At 40.2% G+C, this 19492-nt stretch overlaps 5 protein-coding genes across 8 annotated transcripts; 2 read left to right on the top strand and 3 right to left on the bottom strand.

The window, feature by feature from the left end:
- Nucleotides 1–1379: 1379 nt before the first annotated feature.
- On the bottom strand, nt 1380–5106 carry LOC111476834. Of its 2 annotated transcripts, none has more exons than XM_023120658.1 (6): nt 4874–5106; nt 4455–4557; nt 2432–4271; nt 2278–2352; nt 1977–2131; nt 1380–1819 (listed from the first exon to the last, which is right to left on the bottom strand). In XM_023120658.1, exons 2-6 carry the CDS (start codon nt 4545–4547, stop codon nt 1661–1663), a joined length of 2322 nt encoding a protein of 773 aa, XP_022976426.1. In that variant the 5' UTR covers nt 4548–4557; nt 4874–5106; the 3' UTR covers nt 1380–1660. The 2 variants fall into 2 exon arrangements, with proteins under 2 accessions (XP_022976426.1, XP_022976425.1); XM_023120657.1 differs by having other exon boundaries at nt 1385–1819; nt 2278–2355; nt 4874–4938.
- A 347-nt stretch (nt 5107–5453) lies between these two features.
- Nucleotides 5454–9527, bottom strand: LOC111476868. Of its 2 annotated transcripts, none has more exons than XM_023120716.1 (5): nt 8660–9527; nt 8423–8563; nt 7788–8255; nt 7576–7705; nt 5454–5724 (listed from the first exon to the last, which is right to left on the bottom strand). In XM_023120716.1, the coding sequence occupies exons 1-4, from the start codon at nt 9431–9433 to the stop codon at nt 7625–7627; spliced, it is 1464 nt and encodes a 487-aa protein (XP_022976484.1). In that variant the 5' UTR covers nt 9434–9527; the 3' UTR covers nt 5454–5724; nt 7576–7624. The 2 variants fall into 2 exon arrangements, with proteins under 2 accessions (XP_022976484.1, XP_022976483.1); XM_023120715.1 differs by having other exon boundaries at nt 8423–8569.
- A 146-nt stretch (nt 9528–9673) lies between these two features.
- Nucleotides 9674–13148, top strand: LOC111476896 (polynucleotide 3'-phosphatase ZDP). 2 transcript variants are annotated; one of them, XM_023120759.1, is made up of 12 exons: nt 9674–9774; nt 9874–10106; nt 10293–10346; nt 10528–10590; nt 11490–11561; nt 11776–11832; nt 11971–12047; nt 12179–12260; nt 12335–12451; nt 12547–12677; nt 12777–12846; nt 12926–13086. In XM_023120759.1, exons 1-12 carry the CDS (start codon nt 9765–9767, stop codon nt 12974–12976), a joined length of 1017 nt encoding a protein of 338 aa, XP_022976527.1. In that variant the 5' UTR covers nt 9674–9764; the 3' UTR covers nt 12977–13086. The 2 variants fall into 2 exon arrangements, with proteins under 2 accessions (XP_022976527.1, XP_022976526.1); XM_023120758.1 differs by having other exon boundaries at nt 9674–10106; nt 12926–13148.
- On the bottom strand, nt 13020–15059 carry LOC111476853. The gene has a single exon (XM_023120686.1). The coding sequence runs from the start codon at nt 14946–14948 to the stop codon at nt 13146–13148; it is 1803 nt and encodes a 600-aa protein (XP_022976454.1). The 5' UTR covers nt 14949–15059; the 3' UTR covers nt 13020–13145.
- A 25-nt stretch (nt 15060–15084) lies between these two features.
- LOC111476873 (rab3 GTPase-activating protein non-catalytic subunit) lies at nt 15085–19242 on the top strand. The gene is made up of 8 exons (XM_023120722.1): nt 15085–15521; nt 15922–16056; nt 16338–16529; nt 16657–16718; nt 16821–16978; nt 17822–17970; nt 18095–18244; nt 19030–19242. Exons 1-8 carry the CDS (start codon nt 15105–15107, stop codon nt 19204–19206), a joined length of 1440 nt encoding a protein of 479 aa, XP_022976490.1. The 5' UTR covers nt 15085–15104; the 3' UTR covers nt 19207–19242.
- Nucleotides 19243–19492: the final 250 nt, after the last annotated feature.

The following is a 19492-nucleotide window of genomic DNA, read 5'->3' on the forward strand; positions in this document are numbered from 1 at the left end:
CAGAGTGACCGTGAGTGAAAAGAATAAAACATTCCTTATAAGAGTATGAAAACCTTTCCCTAGTAGACGCGTTTTAAAATTTTTGAGGGAAACTTCAAACAGGACAATATCGACTAGTGGTGGACTTGAGCTGTTACAAATGATATCAGAGCCAGACACTGAGCAATGTGTCAGTGAGGAGGTTGAGCCCCGAAGGGGGCAGACATGAGACGGTGTGTCAGCAAGGACGCTGGGCCCTAAAAGGGGGTTGATTGGGGGTCCCACATCGATTGGAGAAAAAAATGAGTGCCAGCAAAGACACTAGGCCCCGAAGGGGGATGGATTTTGAGATTCTACATCGGTTGGGGAGGAGGCCCCGAAGGGGATGGACACGAGATGGTGTGCCAGCAAGGATGCTAGGTCCTGAAGGGGGTGGATTAGGGGGTCCCACATCGATTGGAGAAGGGAATGAGTGCCAGCGAGGACGTTGGAGTGTGAAAACCTCTCCCTAGGGAAAGTCCGAAAGGGAAAACTCAAAGAGGATAATATGTGCTAGTATGGCTATTACGGAAATAAATGGATAAAACCAGCCGATAAAGTTACAAAGGGAGATAGAAACTGATGTCAGCTGCTTATCTGATTTCCACTACATGGGAATACCAGGTAGGCAATCAGAACCAAACTAATCTAAGTGGGAGCTTCATCATAAACACTCACAATAACTTATGATTTAGTCAAATTCATCCCCTAGTATGTCAGCATATCAGCCTTTGGAGATAGGCAAAAGACAATCCTTTTCAAACTCCTACAGTAATTCTCGTGCTCCTGTAAAGCTACACTATTTTAGAATCTCAAGAGGATATGGCTAGTCCACTACTTTAATAAAGATATACAAAAACAGAATCCTGAATGAGACCATTGAATCAACAATCTTTCACATTAGTTTGGCAAAAACACAGTGATGATCTTCTTCACTTCAAAAGACCAGATCCCCGAAGTCATGTGATTTGAGTTTGAATTTTGTTTATTGGAGCAATGAGAAGTAAAACTATACTACATAGCAGTTCCAGGCTGTCCCGACACGAAGAGACAGAGACAATCATTCCAACATGATGGCAGTCAGGTGCTAATCTTTGTAGTAAAAGTTCAGATGACAATAAAAAGTATACGACAGAGCCACAAAATGCAAAGTTAAGACTTACTGTTTGTCACTTTCTATTTCATTGACATCATGAGCAAAGAATGGGAGCCTGTAAGCTTGAGAGTGGTCGAACGTGGAATGCGATATCGTCCAAGTGTCTGGATGGGAAGAACGAACACCAAAAGCGCTTCTAATTGTTGAACTCGACAAGTCCACGAGTGTTCTGTTCAAAAGGTCAAACAAAGAGTAGATCTTTCCCAAAAAGATAAAACAAGACAGCTTTATTTACCAAGGATATGAAATTAATTAAAGTATCAAAGGTTCATAGCCCAGAAAGAGTGCAAATATGTGCAAAATTTCTTGCAACTCGTTTATTTAGGAATTTCCAAGGTAACTTATGCACTTCAATAGATAAAGTGATGAACCTTAATCTTGAGTAGGTATTAACAGACGAGCTTCCTCTTCATCTCCAGCATGTAAGATTCTCCTCCACCTGGAAACAAGTTTGATTGCCGAGACGAAGTGAATTAGCTGTCTTATTTACAGGAGCTCCCACTCGGAATCGGATGCGTTCTTCTTGTCCGACTTCTGTGAACTGTCTGTAATGGAGTCCAGATCAGTATCTCCATACCAGATTGCTAGCTGTTCATAATCCTTTGCCAACCTCTTTTTGGTAGTAAAAGCATCCTGGATTCTCTTCTATTTTCAGAAAGAAAAGAAAAATAGATCAGAAACGGACAGTAAAAGTTATCGGTAAACATTATCATCTTAAAGAACGAGAGGTGTTTCCAGGTCTTAAATAAACTCAACATTGCAAGAGGAAGCTCATATATGTAACTTTAGATAATATATGGACCTTGTAAGAACGGAGCTTTTGGGTTCGGCGAGAGACAGCATGGAGAGCTTTATAGTCAATAACGCCACACTCGTCTTCGACGGTCACCTTATGTCCCAAATCCACTGTTTCCATTTCAAAATCCAGAATATGGCCACTCAAATCATACGGACAACCTGAGAAAAGTTTTTAAGATTGTTGCTTTATTCCTAATGAAAGATTTTCTACATAGCCAACAGATTGAACTACCACAACATCATAATAATTACAGATAACAGCAGGGAATTTACAAAATAGTATGAACACAAGCTTTGGGACATACCTACTTCAGTAGAGAAACTTAAAATCCCAGAACCAGTAGATTTGGAAAACTCAACCTGGCTACTGGCATGAGTTCCTGCTGAATCATGAATGGTTTAAGAAAATCATAAGAAAACACAAACACTTATCCTAGGATAGAAGATAAGAGTACAGACCAAGTGATTCAAATGATGATAAGGAGCTTCCGGAGGAGTTAAATCTCGTCTCCGAAGCCTTGTTTCCATTAGATGCATGAGTGACCACTTCGAAAGATGGATGAGATCTACACTCAATGTATGCACGCTTATCAACAGGTTTTTCATGAACGGTGCTACTAGAAAAGTGGTTGACCGAACTTCTAGAAGCAGATAACGAACCCTTCGGAAGCGGTTTCAGAGAGGAGACTGACTTTGTCTCTTTTACAGTTTCCCCACTAGCTAAAACTACAGAAGCCAGTTCAGAAGAAGTAGCATGTGGAACATTTTCGAAGTACCTCAAACGTGTCTCCATCCTAGGGGATAAGTCAACTAAATTGTTCGACGAGATGCTAGAAGGTTCTCCTACTTTATGGATGGATTCAACATCAGCACCATGAATCGAAGTTTCCTGTGGATTTCCAGTTAAGGTCGCGATATCCCCCTCACGCTCATTACCATAAATGCACGAATTGCCCTTAATCGACTCTTCATCACAGTGCAAAGTTAACTCAGTTGATAATTCTAAATTGGCTTGTTCTTTACAACTTGCATCTGATGCCTTATCTATTGAAACTGAAGAAACTTCTTCATTTTTATATTTTACGCTGCTTGATATACGTCTTGGCTGGTTCTTTAAAGGATAACTTGCATCATACTCCATCTCCAAAATGGTATCCTTTTGTAAACGTTCATTAGAGTATGCATCTGTCAAAGCATCATCATTGTTTATAGCAAGTAGTTCAGGCTCCATTTGCAGATGGTTTCCATTAGAAACCATAGCTTCTTCACTGGGAAGATTCAATAAATAACTTTCAAGATCATCCTCAAAGATAGCATCCTTTACAGGACTCTCATTGAAATCTTTATCTATCAAGGCATGATCGATTCTGCTTGAAGGTACCTCGGACTTCAAAAGCATATTAGAATTATCAGCTTCTTTACTTACGAAGTTTGTACCGCTCCATACATGACTAAGATGTTTGTCGTTCAAATGATCAGCAGCGTTAGGTTCCATGATCCCAACCTTCTTTACAAACTCATCGGTGTTTTCATTTGACAAGTCGTCGTCGTTCTTCGACGAGAGTCTGGAAGATTCCATTGGCAGATGAGAGTTATCCAAAATAAAAAATTCTTCTCCATTTGTAACTTTAACTTGACAAGATTTATGATTAGCCGTATGGTTCAACGGATCACTAGCATTGAACTCTATGGTCGTATCCTCTTTAGAACTCTTACTTGCATCGTTATTTGTCAAAGCCCCATTGTTGTTCCCTACTAAGAGTACATTATCCACCAATAGCAGATCGGAGTCATCACAAACCGAAGAACCACTTTTATTAATATCATTAACTTCACGACTTACATTTCTCAGTGATCGACTCAAAGGATCAATAGCATCCGACTCCATGACGGCAAACTTATCAGTCAATGAGCCATCGCTTTTCTCCGAAAGTAGTTCATTAACAGCGTTTTCTTTTTTGTTCTCATGCAGACCAGCATTCAACCGAAGAGAAGAATGATTAGGAAATCGAGCAACTTCTTCATTTACAAAGAGAACTTTACAAGAAGCTTGATGATTGATAGTACCATGCCCCACAGATGATTTATTAGCAACATTATTTGCAGATTTTTCTTCATTGTATGACAGTGACTTGAAATATGTATTAATCGGAACACGTCCCCTCGGAGCCACTGCTTTAGCTTCATATTTCACAGAACCCTCTGTGGGAGGAAGTAAACCTTGAACAACATCAGAGTATAATCTCTTCACATTAACACTTGCTGAACTAACCTGATTTTCAACATATTCAACCTTATCCTGTGCATAAGATCAGTTTAACAGTTTATTCCTACAGCAAACCTCAGCGAAAAATTACTAAATTGCACGACAAAGATGAACGATTCAGTGACACAGTCAACCCAATAAGAAAGCTACCACATGAACTCTATTGTCAAAATGTTGGATCACAGAACGTAAAAAAGAGAAGGAAACGAGGATAACCTGATTTATAATATTATCCACTTCCTGGCACACTGCTTCAAATTTTTGGAACATGTTTCCAACCCATGATATACCCTTATGTTTCAAATCCATTTTTGTTCACCTGCAAGATTCATAATCCTTAGAACCAAAGAACAGTACAACAAGGAATGATTTCCTAATCTTTCAACTCATTGAATGAGAGTTTTGTTAGAAAAAAATTAAAAAAAAAAAAAAAAATCCTCGAAGTTCTCAGTGTTCTTAAACGATCATAGAACCAAACTGAAGATGGAGCGAAAATATAGAGATTTAAGCCATTCGAGGAGCAGATTCTCAAATTTGATCAGCAGAATCACATTGTTTTGCGAAATGGAATATTTACGCAACATTCACAGAAAGCGAACAGCAGAATAAAAAAGGGGATGGAAGAAGAAATCAACCTGAGGTGCCGGTGGAGGTCAGTCCATAATCATGGGGTTGGATGGGTTCTGTTCTTGATCGGCAGCTGCACATGAACAGGGTTTTAGTTTATCTTTTAATGGCCGAGGCAAAATCAGAGACGTTTAATCTCTAAATTATAATATTATTTCAGATTCTAAAAAAACGGTTTTTGGCTCCCAAACATAGGAATGATTCTTCCTTTTATTATTATTATTATTATTTTTAGAAAATATTTTTTAATTAAATAATTAATTTAATAATTTTCATGATGAAAAGTATCTTATTAAATAATAATAGTTTTTAATTTAAAATTATTTATAAGAATTATATAGTCAAGGTTGTATTTGAAAAAAAAAATGATAAAATAATAATAATAATAATATTTTTTGTGTAATAATTAAGTTATTATAAAAATTATTATTAAATGAAAAAAATTTGACTAATCACAAGAATTATAAATTATTAAATTTGAAACCCATTTGAAGTTAAAATAATGTTTCGCGTCTCCGTCAAGATACTTATCACAACCATAATCTCGATCAAAATTTATAAATATGCGTCGAAAATGGTTGGGATTCATGAATTCGGAATGAAATGTGGTCGGGATTCATGAATTTTGACCATAAATTAACAGGAGTCGATGAATTTCAATCTAAATTTGTTCGAAATTCATATAATTTCATTCGACTCGATATAAATGAAATGAACTTGAAAAGAAAATTAGAAATGAAAGAAGCTGAAACTCTCCTCCCTATTACGTTGTGAATCATCCTTGCCCTGCTCCTCTCATCATCTTCAGTCGCCATGAGAGAGCCACTTGATTCTAACGAGCTCGGGGCCAAGCCAAAACCTGCAGAGACGAGGTGTGTTAATTATGGTGATCTCCATTGTAGAGTTGAGTATTGAAAGTTGATATGATACAATTATTCAATGAATCGATTGAAATGTTCATAGTATAGGGAATTTAACGTTATCGTTCTTAGTGAGATGGCAAACATGGCGGCTTCTTATGTAGTATTATTCATGTGATTAGTTCTGTAAAGTCCCATGTTGGTTGGAGAGGGGAGCAAAGCGTTTCTTATAAGGGTGTGAAAACCTTTCTCTAGTAGACGCGTTTTAAAACTGTGAGGCTGACGGCGATACGTTACGGGCTAAAACAGACAATATCTATTGGTAGTGGGCTTGGATTAGTTACGAATGGCATCAGAGCCAGACACCGAGAGGTGAGCTAGCGAGGATGCTGGGCCCCAAGAAAGGTGGATTGTGAGGTCCCACGTTGGTTGGAGAGAGGAACTAAGCATTTCTTATAAGGGTGTGGAAACCTCTCCCTAGTAGACGCGTTTTAAAAGCTGATGACAATACATTACCAGCCAAACCAGACAATATCTGTTAGAAGTGGGCTTGGGCTATTACAAATGGTATCAAAGACAGACGCTGAGAGGTGAGCCAGCGAGGATGTTGGGCCCCAAAAAAGGTGGATTGTGAGGTCCCACATCGCTTGGAGAGAGGAACAAAGTATTTCTTACAAGGGTGTGAAAACCTCTCTGTTAAGGATATTTAGTAATAAATTATAGTTTACCATATATATATTATATTTTATATTTTATTATAAGGCAAATATCTAATATTTGCCTATTATCATATGTATCTTTCCATTTATTGTTATTTCCATATCCTTGTAATTGATTTGATTATAAATAAGATAACTTTCACACCATTTAGGTGTGGTGGATTAATCAAACATTCACACTCTCCCTAATAGTCACGCTTTAAAACCGTGAGGCTGACGCCAAAGCGGACAAAATATGCTAGCAGTGGGCTTGGACTGCTAAAAATGGTATCAGAGTCACACACTGTGCAGTGAGCCAATGAGGACGTTGAGCTCCAAGGAGGTGGATTATGAGGTCTCATATCAGTTGGAGAGGGGAACAAAGCTTTACTTATAAAGGTGTGGAAACCTCTCCCTAATAGACACATTTTAAAACCGTGATGCTGAAGCCAGAACAGACAATATCTACTAGCGGCAAGCTTAGGCTGTTACAAATGGTATCGCAGCCAGACACCCGGCAGTGTGCCAACAAGGACGTTGAGTCCCAAGAGGGGTGGATTATGAGGTCCCACATCGGTTGGAGAGGGGAACAAAACATTTCTTATAAGGGTGTGGAACCTCTCCTTAGTAGACATGTTTTAAAATCATGAGACTGACACCAAATGGACAATATCTACTCGGTGGGTTTAGACTGTTACAAATGATATTAGAGCCACACATTGGGCAATATACCAGTAAGGACGTTGAGCTCCAAGGGGAGTGGGATTGTGAGGTCCCACGTCATTTGGAGAGGGGAACGAAACATTTTTTATAAGGGTATGAAAATCTCTCCTAGTAGGATATGAAGTCATATAAACGAATTGAAATTTTAAAGGTGACCATGAGAAACCAACATGAGACTCCTAGCTTTGCATCTATCAACAACCTATTCTTTCCATCCCAACCGTACTTCAAGATTCATGAGAACCCAATAGAATGAAGGGCATGGGGGGAGAAAATGGGAGCAAACTGGGCTTCTTTTGAATAGGCCTAAATATCATATCTCACACTCAAAATCCCACAAAACCTTCATCTACCAGTCTAACACGGAAACAACAAGAACAAGAACAGTTCATTCATATTACCAACAGATTCACCCTGCAATTCACTAACCTTTTTCGAGTCATCTTCTCCGGTATCATCCGGCGGATTGGTTGTGGACTTAGTCGATCTCAGTAGAGTCATCTTTCACAGGATCATCTACTTCGTTCGTATTATCACCTGCATTGCCAACTGGGTCGTCCTGCAATTCCAGCATTGTTAGTATGAATCAAGAACACGGAAGTTCGAGCATAGGAAGAGATTGATCAAATGACTTAGCATACTTTCAACACGTCTAGCTTCGTTAACGAACAACCATGGCCTTCGCCTTTTAACACGATTGCAGGAAGCTTTTCTATGTCCCAACCAAGAACCTGGCATATAACTAAACTATATGCTCTATGAGCCAGCATCTTAATTTTCAACATCTTAGCAATGTGAGGCTTAACCCGTTTATTCCCTGTTTTGTTCTTCCCAGTATAAGTTGTATGTCGGAGAAGGCGAACGCACGTCTTAAAACTCCTCAACGTTTTCTTTCCTGCTCCTTTACAAACTAAACAGGAAAACTCTCCATCATCATACTTGTTCTTGTAATATCTTCTCAAGCTTTCATTCTCAATAAACAGCTTTAAAAAGAATTTGAACTCTTCGCATTCCTCGATTGCGTTGTTTTCGCTAACATCGTCGTCAGCCATAGATGTCAAGAAGGCAGCAAAAAATTCTTCACATGCTTCCATAATCGACTCGGGTACCTGCAACACATTCAACTGTATCAGCTCATCAGCAGAAACTACACGTTTTCGGCATTTGGTTACGACTGCCGAGGAATCATCGTTTTCTAATGAACATAAGACAAGACAATTGCATGATCATCAAGAACACCTCAACTGATTCATATAAAGGAAGTACATGAACTAACCTCGCCAGAAATCGATTCTTCAGCTGTCTTTTCTTCCTCCCATTTCTGTTCATTCTTCATATCAATATCATCATTTGAAATGGCTACATTTTCAATCTGAACCCAAGAATCATGTTCTTCAGCCACCTGATCTTCCTCTGGCTGATCCTACAATACATTATAATCGAAAGCAATTTTGTATTGAATGCCATTATAAAGGAGTTGAACTTTAAACATATGAGCAGACCAGTGAAGTACCTTGAAATCTCCAGAATGGGCTAATGATCGACTGAGAGGCTCGCCATTCAACACAATGGTCGGAAGTCGATCAATATCCCAACCAAAAACCCTGCATATGGCCTGTCCAAAAGCCCTATGAGCCACCTTCTTCTTCGTCCTGGATATCGAATTCGAATGATGAACAAGCCCAATGCAGTTCTTAAACCTTTTCCCAGACTTCTTCTTCCCCATTCCACCACAAACCAAGCAGCAAAACAACCCATCTTCAGAATTCTTCTCGTAATAGCCCCTAAGTTCGTCATTCTCCATAAACAGATTCAAAAAGAATTTATACTCTTCACTTTCCATAATCTCCCCATCATTCCCCTCTTCCTCCTCCACCTCTTCATCACTCCCAGAATCGGCATTTCTAGTGAGAAATCTCCGGCAAGCCTCGATACCATTGTACTGCAATTGCAACGCCACACGATTTGCTCGCTCTTCAGACGACACCAGCCGAGCCGCCGGAGTAGCACAGGGCATCGGCGGCCACCCAGATGACGTCAAGGGCTGATTTTGAACTGGCTCCGGGAAGGGCCATTCGGGGCCGGTGTCTTGTAATGGCTCGGGGCGTGACTTCTTCTTCTTTTGCCTTCGATTCTTCGGGTCTCTGGGTCTCTTATTCGTAGCAGCGGCGACGGCGGTGGATAAATAATAGCGAGTGGGCTTAGGGCCCCTCGGCGGACCTCGCCGCCACAGAGAGTGGAGATAGAGAACCTCTTCGGTGAGTCTTTCCTCGGAGTAAGGATTCATTGGTGGAAAGATGACGAAATCAATCAAGAGTAATGGAGGTTGGGGATCATCGCTTTTGTCTCATTCTCTCCGATTATAAATCACAATAGGTTAATATGATCCTTTTGGCCAAACACAGCAGGATTTATGTGAAATCCGCGTGTGTGTATATATATATTATATATATATATATATATATATATATATATATATATATATATATATATATATTAAATGTTCTTAAACTTTGTTTAAGAAAATTGGGAAGGAGAATTTCGTCGCTCGTCGTCTTCTACCTTGTGCGATCAACCCCGTCCGTACGCCGATCGTTTCCACAGTCCGTACCAGTCATATGACCTACTGTAACAACCACATACTTTCTTCCCTCCTTCAAATTCCCAACTCCCCACTGAGCCATTTCTCTCGTTTCTCTTCTCACAGTCGCCGTATTTTCTTTCAAGGTCCAACAATGTCTACATCTGCTGTAAAAATTGTTGCGGAGTACGCCAAGTCGAATCGTTCCACATGCAAGAACTGCTCCAAAACCATTCCTGCAAAGGCACTGAGGTTGGGTTTTGTGAGCAGAGATGGGCGGGGATTCGACATGACCCGTTGGTTTCATTCTGATTGCGCTTCTTTCGGTTCCGACCCTGTTTCTTCCGCCGAGCAGATTAATGGGTTCGCGCTCTTGAAGGCATGTTCGAATACAAAACTTCAGTGGTGTCTGTTTTCGATTCTTTGAAATGGGGAAACGTTGACTGCTCATCCAGTGAAAGAGATGTTGTTTTTTTACAGGGTTCACTACCTGTTTGATAAAATGCTTCTAAGACTCAAACTGTGTTCATTCCATCTGCTTGGTTTTGTTTGCTTTTCTTTACAGGGGGATGACCAGGAAGCTCTGAAGAAATTAGTTAGCAGAAGCCATGAATCTAAGGTGACTGTTATGCCCATCAGTTCCAGTTTGGGTCTGGATTGATTTAATGTTAGGTTTTCATGAACTGGGTGTCATTTGAGCGATCATTATACATTGTTTGGTTGAATGTTCTCTTTGATTCAATGGTTTATGTGTCTATAATCTTTTCATTTTGGCTACTCAATGCACCTTCAATAAACAGGTCCGCAAAAGGGATGAGGATGAAGAAGATGGCATTGAAGAAAGAGATCAAAAGAAAGTCGAGGTATGCATCTGGAAACTGATGCCCTTTGCAGAGCGTTTTCAGTATTTTCAAATTATATTGGGGGTTCCTCCCTCTCTTTAGTCCTTGATGTACTGAACAATGCGAAATGCTGCTGTAGATTTCTTGTTGTAGCAACTGTTGGAATCATTTTTCTGAAAATTCATATCCATTTGAAGTCATACTTTTTTGATTTCCATCTAAAACTGAAAGACATAATTTGGTTTAGCTACTGAGTTGGAAAGTGGAATGAAATCCGTCCGCTAGTAGATATTGTCCGCCTTGGCCCATTACGTATCACCGTCAATATCACGGTTTTAAAACGTGTCTACTAGGAAGAGATTTTCACACCCTCATAAGAAATGTTTCATTTCCCTCCCCAATCAATGTGGGATCAATCCACCCCCTTGGGGGCCAGCGTCCTTGTTGGCACACCGCTCAATTTCTGACTCTAATACCAATCTGTAACAACCCGAGACCGCCACAATTAGACATTGTCCGATTTGACACGTTATGTATCGCCGACACCTCACGGTTTTAAAATGTGTTTGTGAGGGAGAGATTTTCACACCCTTGTATGGAATGTTCTGTTCTTCTCTCCAATCGATCTGGGATCTCACAACAATCATTTATTGCCTAACAATCTGGATTTTGAATTGGTTTTCTCATCTCGTTAACTTTGCTCAAATCTTCATCCTATATGATTTCCTTGCTTATTCTGGCTGCAGCACTTGCTTTCTTGTTTATTGTCTCTAGATATCTATTCTATGCTCTCTTATGTTCCCCATTTTGTACTTCCTTATTCTTTAATGAATCTATAGTTCTGTTCTGCATGTTTACTAGCAAAAGTGTAAAGCTATCTAATATAATACCATTTTGTCTATCGATTCTATTATTTGCAGTTGTCTGCCTCTAGTTTGCTGCCAAAGTTAGACCTTGTCCTTTCAGCTTCCAACATAAAGACCAAGTATAAGGTAGGATCCAATTACTGTTTCATTCTCGTTACTAGCTGCCTTTACCCCTTTTCCTTTACTGAAATGGATTGTTAGCTACATGAACTCACTTAAGCATAGCTAGTTTAGGGGCCCCGACGACATTTCCTTTTAAGCTGTGGTGTCGGGGACATTATTTTGCTCTTACGTAGTCCTAAGCATGATGCATACATAACTAAGCTGTTAAATGATTCAGGATGCTACACTTTTACCTAAATGGAAGGCATTCCAGACACTCATCTTTCTTGAGCAGGTAAAGAAGCAAATTGTTATAAGCCACCATGTTGATTCTGATCGATCAACATGAACACTTATGAATGAAAATTTAATAGAATCTTGAATTCTTCTGGTGAAACTCTCTGGATTTGTTTCAATTTATTTGTTTTTTCAGGATGATGGGTTACATCATTCAAGTAAAATAGCTGCATTTGATTTTGATGGCTGTCTAGCAAACACATCTGTCAAAAGGTAAGGCTTTTTCTGATGCAGAAGTTTGAAAGGTTTGGTTATAGTTCAGAAGCAATTTTTTCTTAGAAAGTAAACACTAGCCAAGTCTTTTCAATAACATTATCCTCGCAATTGGGGCGTTTTAATTTCAGAGTAGGTGCCGAGGCATGGTCTCTGATGTACCCTTCGATTCCACAAAAACTCCAGAGCTTGTATAATGAAGGCTACAAGCTGGTTGGTCAATCTTCCTCCATGAATCATGCTTAATGGCTCTCGAAAATATTATTCATTACTATAACTATAAGCAGGTAATATTTACGAACGAATCCAACATTGAGAGATGGAAGAACAAGAGACAGGTCGCTGTGGACTCCAAACTTGGGCGTCTTGATAGTTTTATTAGTCGAGTCAATGTCCCAGTTCAGGTAAATACCAGACCAGACTCACCAGAAGACACATTGCAATTGCAGCCATGTTGAATTGTGAGCGCATGGTGTTGTTTTGTTGCCTGTGGATGCAGGTGTTTGTTGCCTGTGGAATTGGAAGCGGATCGGGTAAATCCGAAGAGGATCCCTTCAGAAAACCGAAACCTGGGATGTGGCAGATCATGGAGAACCACTTCAATGGCGGCATCCCCATTAATCTAGACCAGTTATTTCTCTCACTCTCCCTCATTATCCTTCATTTGGAAGAAGATTTAATATTTTAACTAATGAACTATGCTTATCCTGTCCTGGTTCCTGTTGACAGATGTTTTTATGTGGGGGATGCAGCTGGGAGAGGTAAGGATCACAGTGATGCTGATCTCAGATTCGCCCAGGTACCACTAATTTCTCATACTAACAGCAATAACATAGCCCAGGCCAACATCTTGAATTTGTTTTATTGCCATTTTGCAGGCCATTGGGTTGAAGTTTTATGTTCCTGAAGAAATTTTTGTTGAGGAATAATTTAATTTACCTTTCACCAGCCTAGAACAAGAAGAAAACTGTGTAGTAGCAATAGCTTTGTAATGAATTACTTCAGTGGAGGATTGTGAATTCAGGCACATCTTTTAGAACTAAATTTTACAAACCTATGAACTTTTGTATTCTATTCTGAAAATGAAATGAGATGAGATCATACCCCGATTTCACCTTCCAAAATGGCATGCCTTGTCAATACAATTTCCTTCACAAGGTTTCTGTAAGTGAAAGGCCTGACTGTAGATCTCAAGAACAGCTCTGGAGGAATTTGGCTTTTCTTTATCTTCTTCCTCCATGGCCCATACCCTATACGTTCCCATTCTTCTGGTTTCACTTTTGCTCTCTTCCCTCTCAATTCTGTCTCATCCCCATCATCTTCCATGGCCTTCCTACTTCCCATATTCCGCCCCTTCTGCTTCTCGTAAAATTCATCACTCGCTTCTTCACTGCGTTTCAACAGCTTCTCCAGTTCTTCTGGACTACTTATCGCCTTCCTGAACCGTTCATCCCAATAATCCTCATCTTCTTCCTCGTTTTGATGCTCTCCTCCATCTTCCTCGTCCTCCGCTTCTTCGTTTGTCTCCATCACCACATCCTCGGCCTCGTCTTCATAGTCATGGTCATTGTCATCATCAGTCTCAATCCACTCCATGATCACATTTTCGTCACTGGGTCGATTCTTGTTGTCGTCGTCGTCGTCTGGGGCATCACAGCCCAACTCCTCCTCCTCTAACTTAGCTTTCCACTCTTTTGTATATGGATGCAGCAGTGGAACAGGGTGGTTAGTCAAAAGAAACTCCAAACACTTGGATTTCTTCTCATCACTCAGCTTCTCATATGCATTTGCAACATCATCCACAAATGCCTTTGGATTTACCCTCAAAATCTTACACAGCCCACCAAAATATGTCACCCATTCAACATTTCCTTCATCATCCTGCAACTCAAACAGAACATCTTGCTCTGTTTTGGGATCGAGAAATGGCATTAACGCCTGGAAAAACTCTGCCTGAGGCTCAAATCTGCATTGGTAAACAGGTTTTTTCACATATATGATATCAGGTCTCATCCACGCTGCACATTGAGTTATATTCTTTCTTGACTTGTTTCCAAGCCGACCCATCAAGCTCCATTTGTCCAACCTTTCTTCTTTACCAGCTTCAAGCACAACCTCTGCAATCAAAGTCCACTGCTGCCATGGCAGCTCCGAAATCCTCCACCGCGGGTGCCTCACGAACACCCAAAAGTGCCGAAACCCTTTGTTCCTGTCCATCCGCTGCAATCCCTCGCTGAAATCAGAAGCCATTTCTGATTGCTCGATCTTCTCCCACTCCTCGTGATCCTTAACCTCGCGGATCATCGTAACTCGCTCGTCCGTAAACCGACCACGAATAGGCTCCCCGATGACGACTCCACGCCACGAGTACGGGCCGAACTCGCCGTACTTGTACCAGTCGTGGGGATGGCGCAGATTCGGGTCGTCTTTTTCCATGAAACGGACCATCCGATCGTAGCCAAGGCCAATCTGCTGAAGCTCATCCTCACTGAAGTTATCCGCGTAATTGCTGTTCGAGTTCTTACGGCGGTAGAAATGGGACTCGGCGGGCTTCTGGCTCTTCCGACGGACATTGTTCCTCAATTTCCGCCGGAACTCGGCGTTGCCTTCTATCCGGCCGGGAGAAGTCCCTCCACCCTTCTTCTTGCTCCGGCCGGCGAATGTACGAATGTCTGGACGGGAGTTTGCAAATGGAAACTGCGAAATTTGGCGAAAAATCGGAAGAACGGAAGCATTTGGAAGACCGGATATAATGGAGAGTGGCTTACGGGTTTTATGGGATTTAAGGGTTAGGGTTAGGGTTTGAAGAAGAGGATTGGAAAATGGTGTGAGGGAGGTGGAGTGGAGGAATGGCGATGAAGGGTTTAGGGTTTTACAGAGAGGGAACTGTGAAGTGGCCATTTTTGACAGTTTTGGAAACCTTGAAACAGAACAAAGAAGATAACGTTGATGTGTATTTATTTACAACATTTTTTAATGTTCCATTTTTTAATTAATTTTCCAAATAAATGATAACGATAATTGAGTTCTAATTTCTAATTATTTCGCGGCATCTTTATGGGCCCTAGCTCAGATTCAATTTCATCGCCATTAAAGCAAAGGATTCAAGGTTTTTTCTTCCCGGCAATGGCGAGACGACCCTACACGACGGTGTTGGGCTGCATAACTTGCGAGGAGCTTGATGATTTTGGCTCTGGGAAGGAAGGCTGGCTCGTCGACAACCCTAATCTTATATGCGCCCTCGACTCGCACTTTCTGGCGCTGGCCAATCGATCTATCATCCTTATTCTTGGTTGGGCGGGTTCCGATGGATATAAGGTGAAGATCAGGCCTTCTGATTTGTCTCCGATCAAAGCGGAGTACATCTCCGCTTTAGAATGGTTGGTGTTCGATGAATTTAAGGTGCTTTTGGTCGGGACTTCTTGTGGGTATTTGCTGATTTACTCCTCCAATGGGGATTTGATTCTCAAGCAGGTAGCCCCTTTTGATTGTCGTGATATGCTGATTTTGATTTCATCATCGCGCGATCACTGTTCTTAAATCTATGACAAAAAAAAATCAAAATCTGGTTTCTATGAACAGAAAGGTTTGACTAAGAAAGCATTATAGTTTAGCTTATAGGTTTTGTATGATCTTTCACCTGGGAAGATGCTGGTGGAATGGTAGATGTTCTTATTTATTTGAACAATGTTTTGGTAGTTTAGAATCCAGATGCCAATATGATTGTTGGCGTTCATATCGTCAAGATTTCACAAAATTTGCAATTTCCTGACATCATTTGAGAGTGTATTATGAACTTGATTTTCTTGGACACCGAATATGGCTCCAATTTTTCAATGCTGATGGATTTTACTGCCAATTTGTGGGTTTTTAGATGATCCATCCTGGAAGAATTCTAAAGATTAGGGTTCATGGTTCAAAGAGAGACTCATCCCATGAATCTTCGTTCGAGGAGGTTTCGATTGCTATGCCCGGTGTAATTGCTCGCATTGAAGCATCTGATATTCAGGTTCTTGCTGCCTTCCTTAGTTATTAAAGCTTGAATATACGAACTTGATCTTGAAAAAAATAGCTTAGTTTTAGATTCTTGTGCTGTTGAGATAATTGTTCATAACCTCTGTGCTCTACAGCCAGATATGTTCTTTATCATAACCTCTGTGCTCTACAGCCAGATATGTTCTTTATCATAACCTCTGTGCTTCAAACTTAAGGAAACATTGCCTCTGCCTTTATGGATCTTGATTTGTTTTGGACTAGTATAACATAGCCTGACACATGCTTTGGTCACAGAATACACTGCAAAAATGGTTTGAAGAATCAAAGGCACGTTTTCGGGATCCAAAATCAGACAGTCGAGATATGGAGGATTCTGGAAATTCTTTTGAAAAGTTAGCCTATCAAGTATGGAATGTCAGCAAATACGGTTCTTGTGCCGATGCAGCAATCATCGGTGTTATGCCTCCGCCATTGATGGAACTCCAGGTAAAAAGATGGCCTCTTTATTTCATGGGAAAAACTATGAGATTGTTTCTAGGAGCAGTGCTTATGTCGTGGAAGCTCTCTGAAATTATGCTGGTATTTGAATTCAGCTGCTTTTATTGTTGGGCAGTCTAGTGAACGTTATTTTTGTGCAGTCACTGTTGGAAAAGATGCTGTTATTTCAGCATTCAGGTCAGTTTGTCTGTTCTTTTGCTATTTATGGGTCTCAAGTTGTTGTGTACAAGGGAATTATTGTTACATTTTGTATACTTTGTGGTGGCATCATGTAAAAAGACTTTCTGAAGACAAGAGCAGGTCTTTAGTTGGAGCCATTTTATCAAAAGTTGTCCCTGCAACATTTTCAACAATAGCTTCGTTTTCGAAAATGATTTGGCAAAGTGAACCAAAAACATCTAAAAAGCCAGATCCGAAGGGTCAAGATTTTGCTCGAGGTGCGTGTTGATTCTAGTAATTGATCATTATAATGCATGTACATAATACATCTATCTGCATGCTTACTAACTATCGATTTCCTAAGATTCTATGACTCGTTTCGCTCGAATTATTTTTTCAAGCAACCTTGATGTACAAAGATATTAAATTCTGTATTTGCGATTGTGAACTGTGAGATCTTGCATTGGGAGGAGAGGGGAATGAAGCATTTCTTATAATGGTGTAGAAACCTCTCTCTAGTAGACGTGTTTTAAAACCGTGAGGCTGGTGGCGATACGTAACGGGTCAAAGCTGATAATATCTGTTAGGGGTGGGGTGGGGTTGGGTGGGGTTGGGTTGGGTTGGGTTGGGTTGGGTTGGGTTGGGTTGTTACAAATGGTATCAGAACTAGTCATTGGGTAATGTGCCAATGAGGAAGCTGGCCCCGAAAGGGGGTGGATTGTGAGATCTTATATCGGTTGGAGAGAGAAATGAGACATTTCTTATAAGGGTGTGAAAAACTCTCTCTAGCAGTTGCGTTTTAAAATCGTGAGGCTGACGGCGATACGTAGTAGGCCAAAGCGAATAATATCTAAGAAGTTAAATACTTAGTTTATCATACGATACTGGTTTAAAGGTTTATTATGAGCATTTTTAGTTCAAGTGCGGTATTTGTTATTGTTGGTAACTTCTGCTCATTATGGTTTTCTTTCTCCTTCTTTATCTTTATGAGTTCTGTGCTTAGTATTGAGTTCAGGCCACTGTTAGATACATGTTGCTCGAGTGTTCTAACAGCTACGCATAAGCTATTGCACAATTTTTACAAAATCTTTAGGAACTTCTTGGCATCATGATTGCTGCAGCCTCTCCTTTGACGTGCTTGAAGGACCATCCAAGAAAGGGTGAGAAACTGACTTTGTCTCCAAGCGGTACTTTGGCAGCAGTTACCGATTCACTGGGTCGAATATTGCTCCTGGACACGCAAGCTCTTGTGGTGGTTCGGCTATGGAAGGTCATCCTTTTTATTTTTACTTGATATATCATTTCACAATCTCTGCTCGAATGTTTCAAAGTGAACCCGCGATTAACATTTGGTTCCTCTTTCTCCTAAACAAACTCCTTCAAATGAAATACAGGGATATCGTGATGCTAACTGTCTGTTCATGGAGATGTTGATCAATAGAGATACTGCATCATCAAGTTCTAATTCCATAGAGTATGAACCTGCAAAGAATGATTACTGCTTGTGTTTGGCTATTCATGCACCAAGAAAGGGGATAGTTGAGGTACTTTTTTCACTCAAATTGAGTTTACTCTTTACATTTGTTCAAGTGTTCTTTTGAACGTTCTTCACAATCATCTTTCGTTTAGACTTCCCAATGTCAGACTTTGACATGAAAGTTAATATGATTTGCACCATTCGAGTATAAAACACAACCTTCTTAGTTCGAACATAAAACACAACCTTCTTGGTTTGAATATAAAACACAACCTTCTTAGTTCTTAGTGGATAACATTACATTTAGTGTGAGATCCTACATTGATTGGAGAGAGGAATGAGTACCAGTGAGGATACTGGGGCTCGAAAGGGAGTGGATTATGAGATCTCACATCGATTGGAGAGGTGAACAAGTGCCAACGAGGATGTTGGGCCTTGAAGCAGGGTGGGGATCGTGAAATCCCATATCGGTTGGGGAGGAGAACGAAACATTCTTTATAAGAGTGTGGAAATTTCTTCCTAGCAGACACGTTTTAAAACCCTTAAGGGGAAGTCCGAAAGGGAAAGCCCAAAAAGGACCATATCGGTTAGCGGTGGGTTTGGGCTGTTACAGTTAAGGAGCCTACCCTCCACACTAGGATAAAAAAAATGCTCTTTTTGTTTATAATTTTGCATTTGTACGAGCAAAAGTTCCTAGATCCATGGATATATATGTAAGCTACCTTACGCGCTTATCCCGCTGCTTCGTATACATGAATCTGGGTTATGGTTGGGGCATTTTGGTTCTATATAAGCATAATAGGCTTAGGCTTCTCCCAAGTGACTGAAAATGATTTGTGTGATCTACGGCAGATATGGCAGATGAGAACAGGTGGTCGACTCCGAACCATTCGATGTGCAACGGGTAGCAAACTACTGCAACCATCCTCCAGGTTTGGATCGTCCATTGCTACCCCTTATATTCCCTTGGAAGTTTTGTTATTAAATGGAGATTCTGGTCAAATTTCTGTTCTAAACCGAATCCTTTGATGAACTTTGAAACAGATTGAATGATTCATTCTCTCATTTCTTGATAGTCAAAAAAAAAAAATAATCTCTTCCCCATTATCATTTGGTTTCCAACATCTCAACCTTAATTTTGAATTCTTTATCAAATCTTTTGACCATTTAAAGTCCTAAATGATTTTTTAAGTATTCTAAGAGTGTTTGTAGGTGCATACCGTTCATATTAAAACGAGGAGTTCATATAATTATTTTTAGTGCAACATTTTTATTTGTGTTATTAGATATGACATCAATTATCATCCCATAATTT

The sequence above is a fragment of the Cucurbita maxima genome, unplaced genomic scaffold (assembly GCF_002738345.1).
Source record: "Cucurbita maxima cultivar Rimu unplaced genomic scaffold, Cmax_1.0 Cma_Scf00003, whole genome shotgun sequence".
Classification (NCBI taxonomy): domain Eukaryota; kingdom Viridiplantae; phylum Streptophyta; class Magnoliopsida; order Cucurbitales; family Cucurbitaceae; genus Cucurbita; species Cucurbita maxima.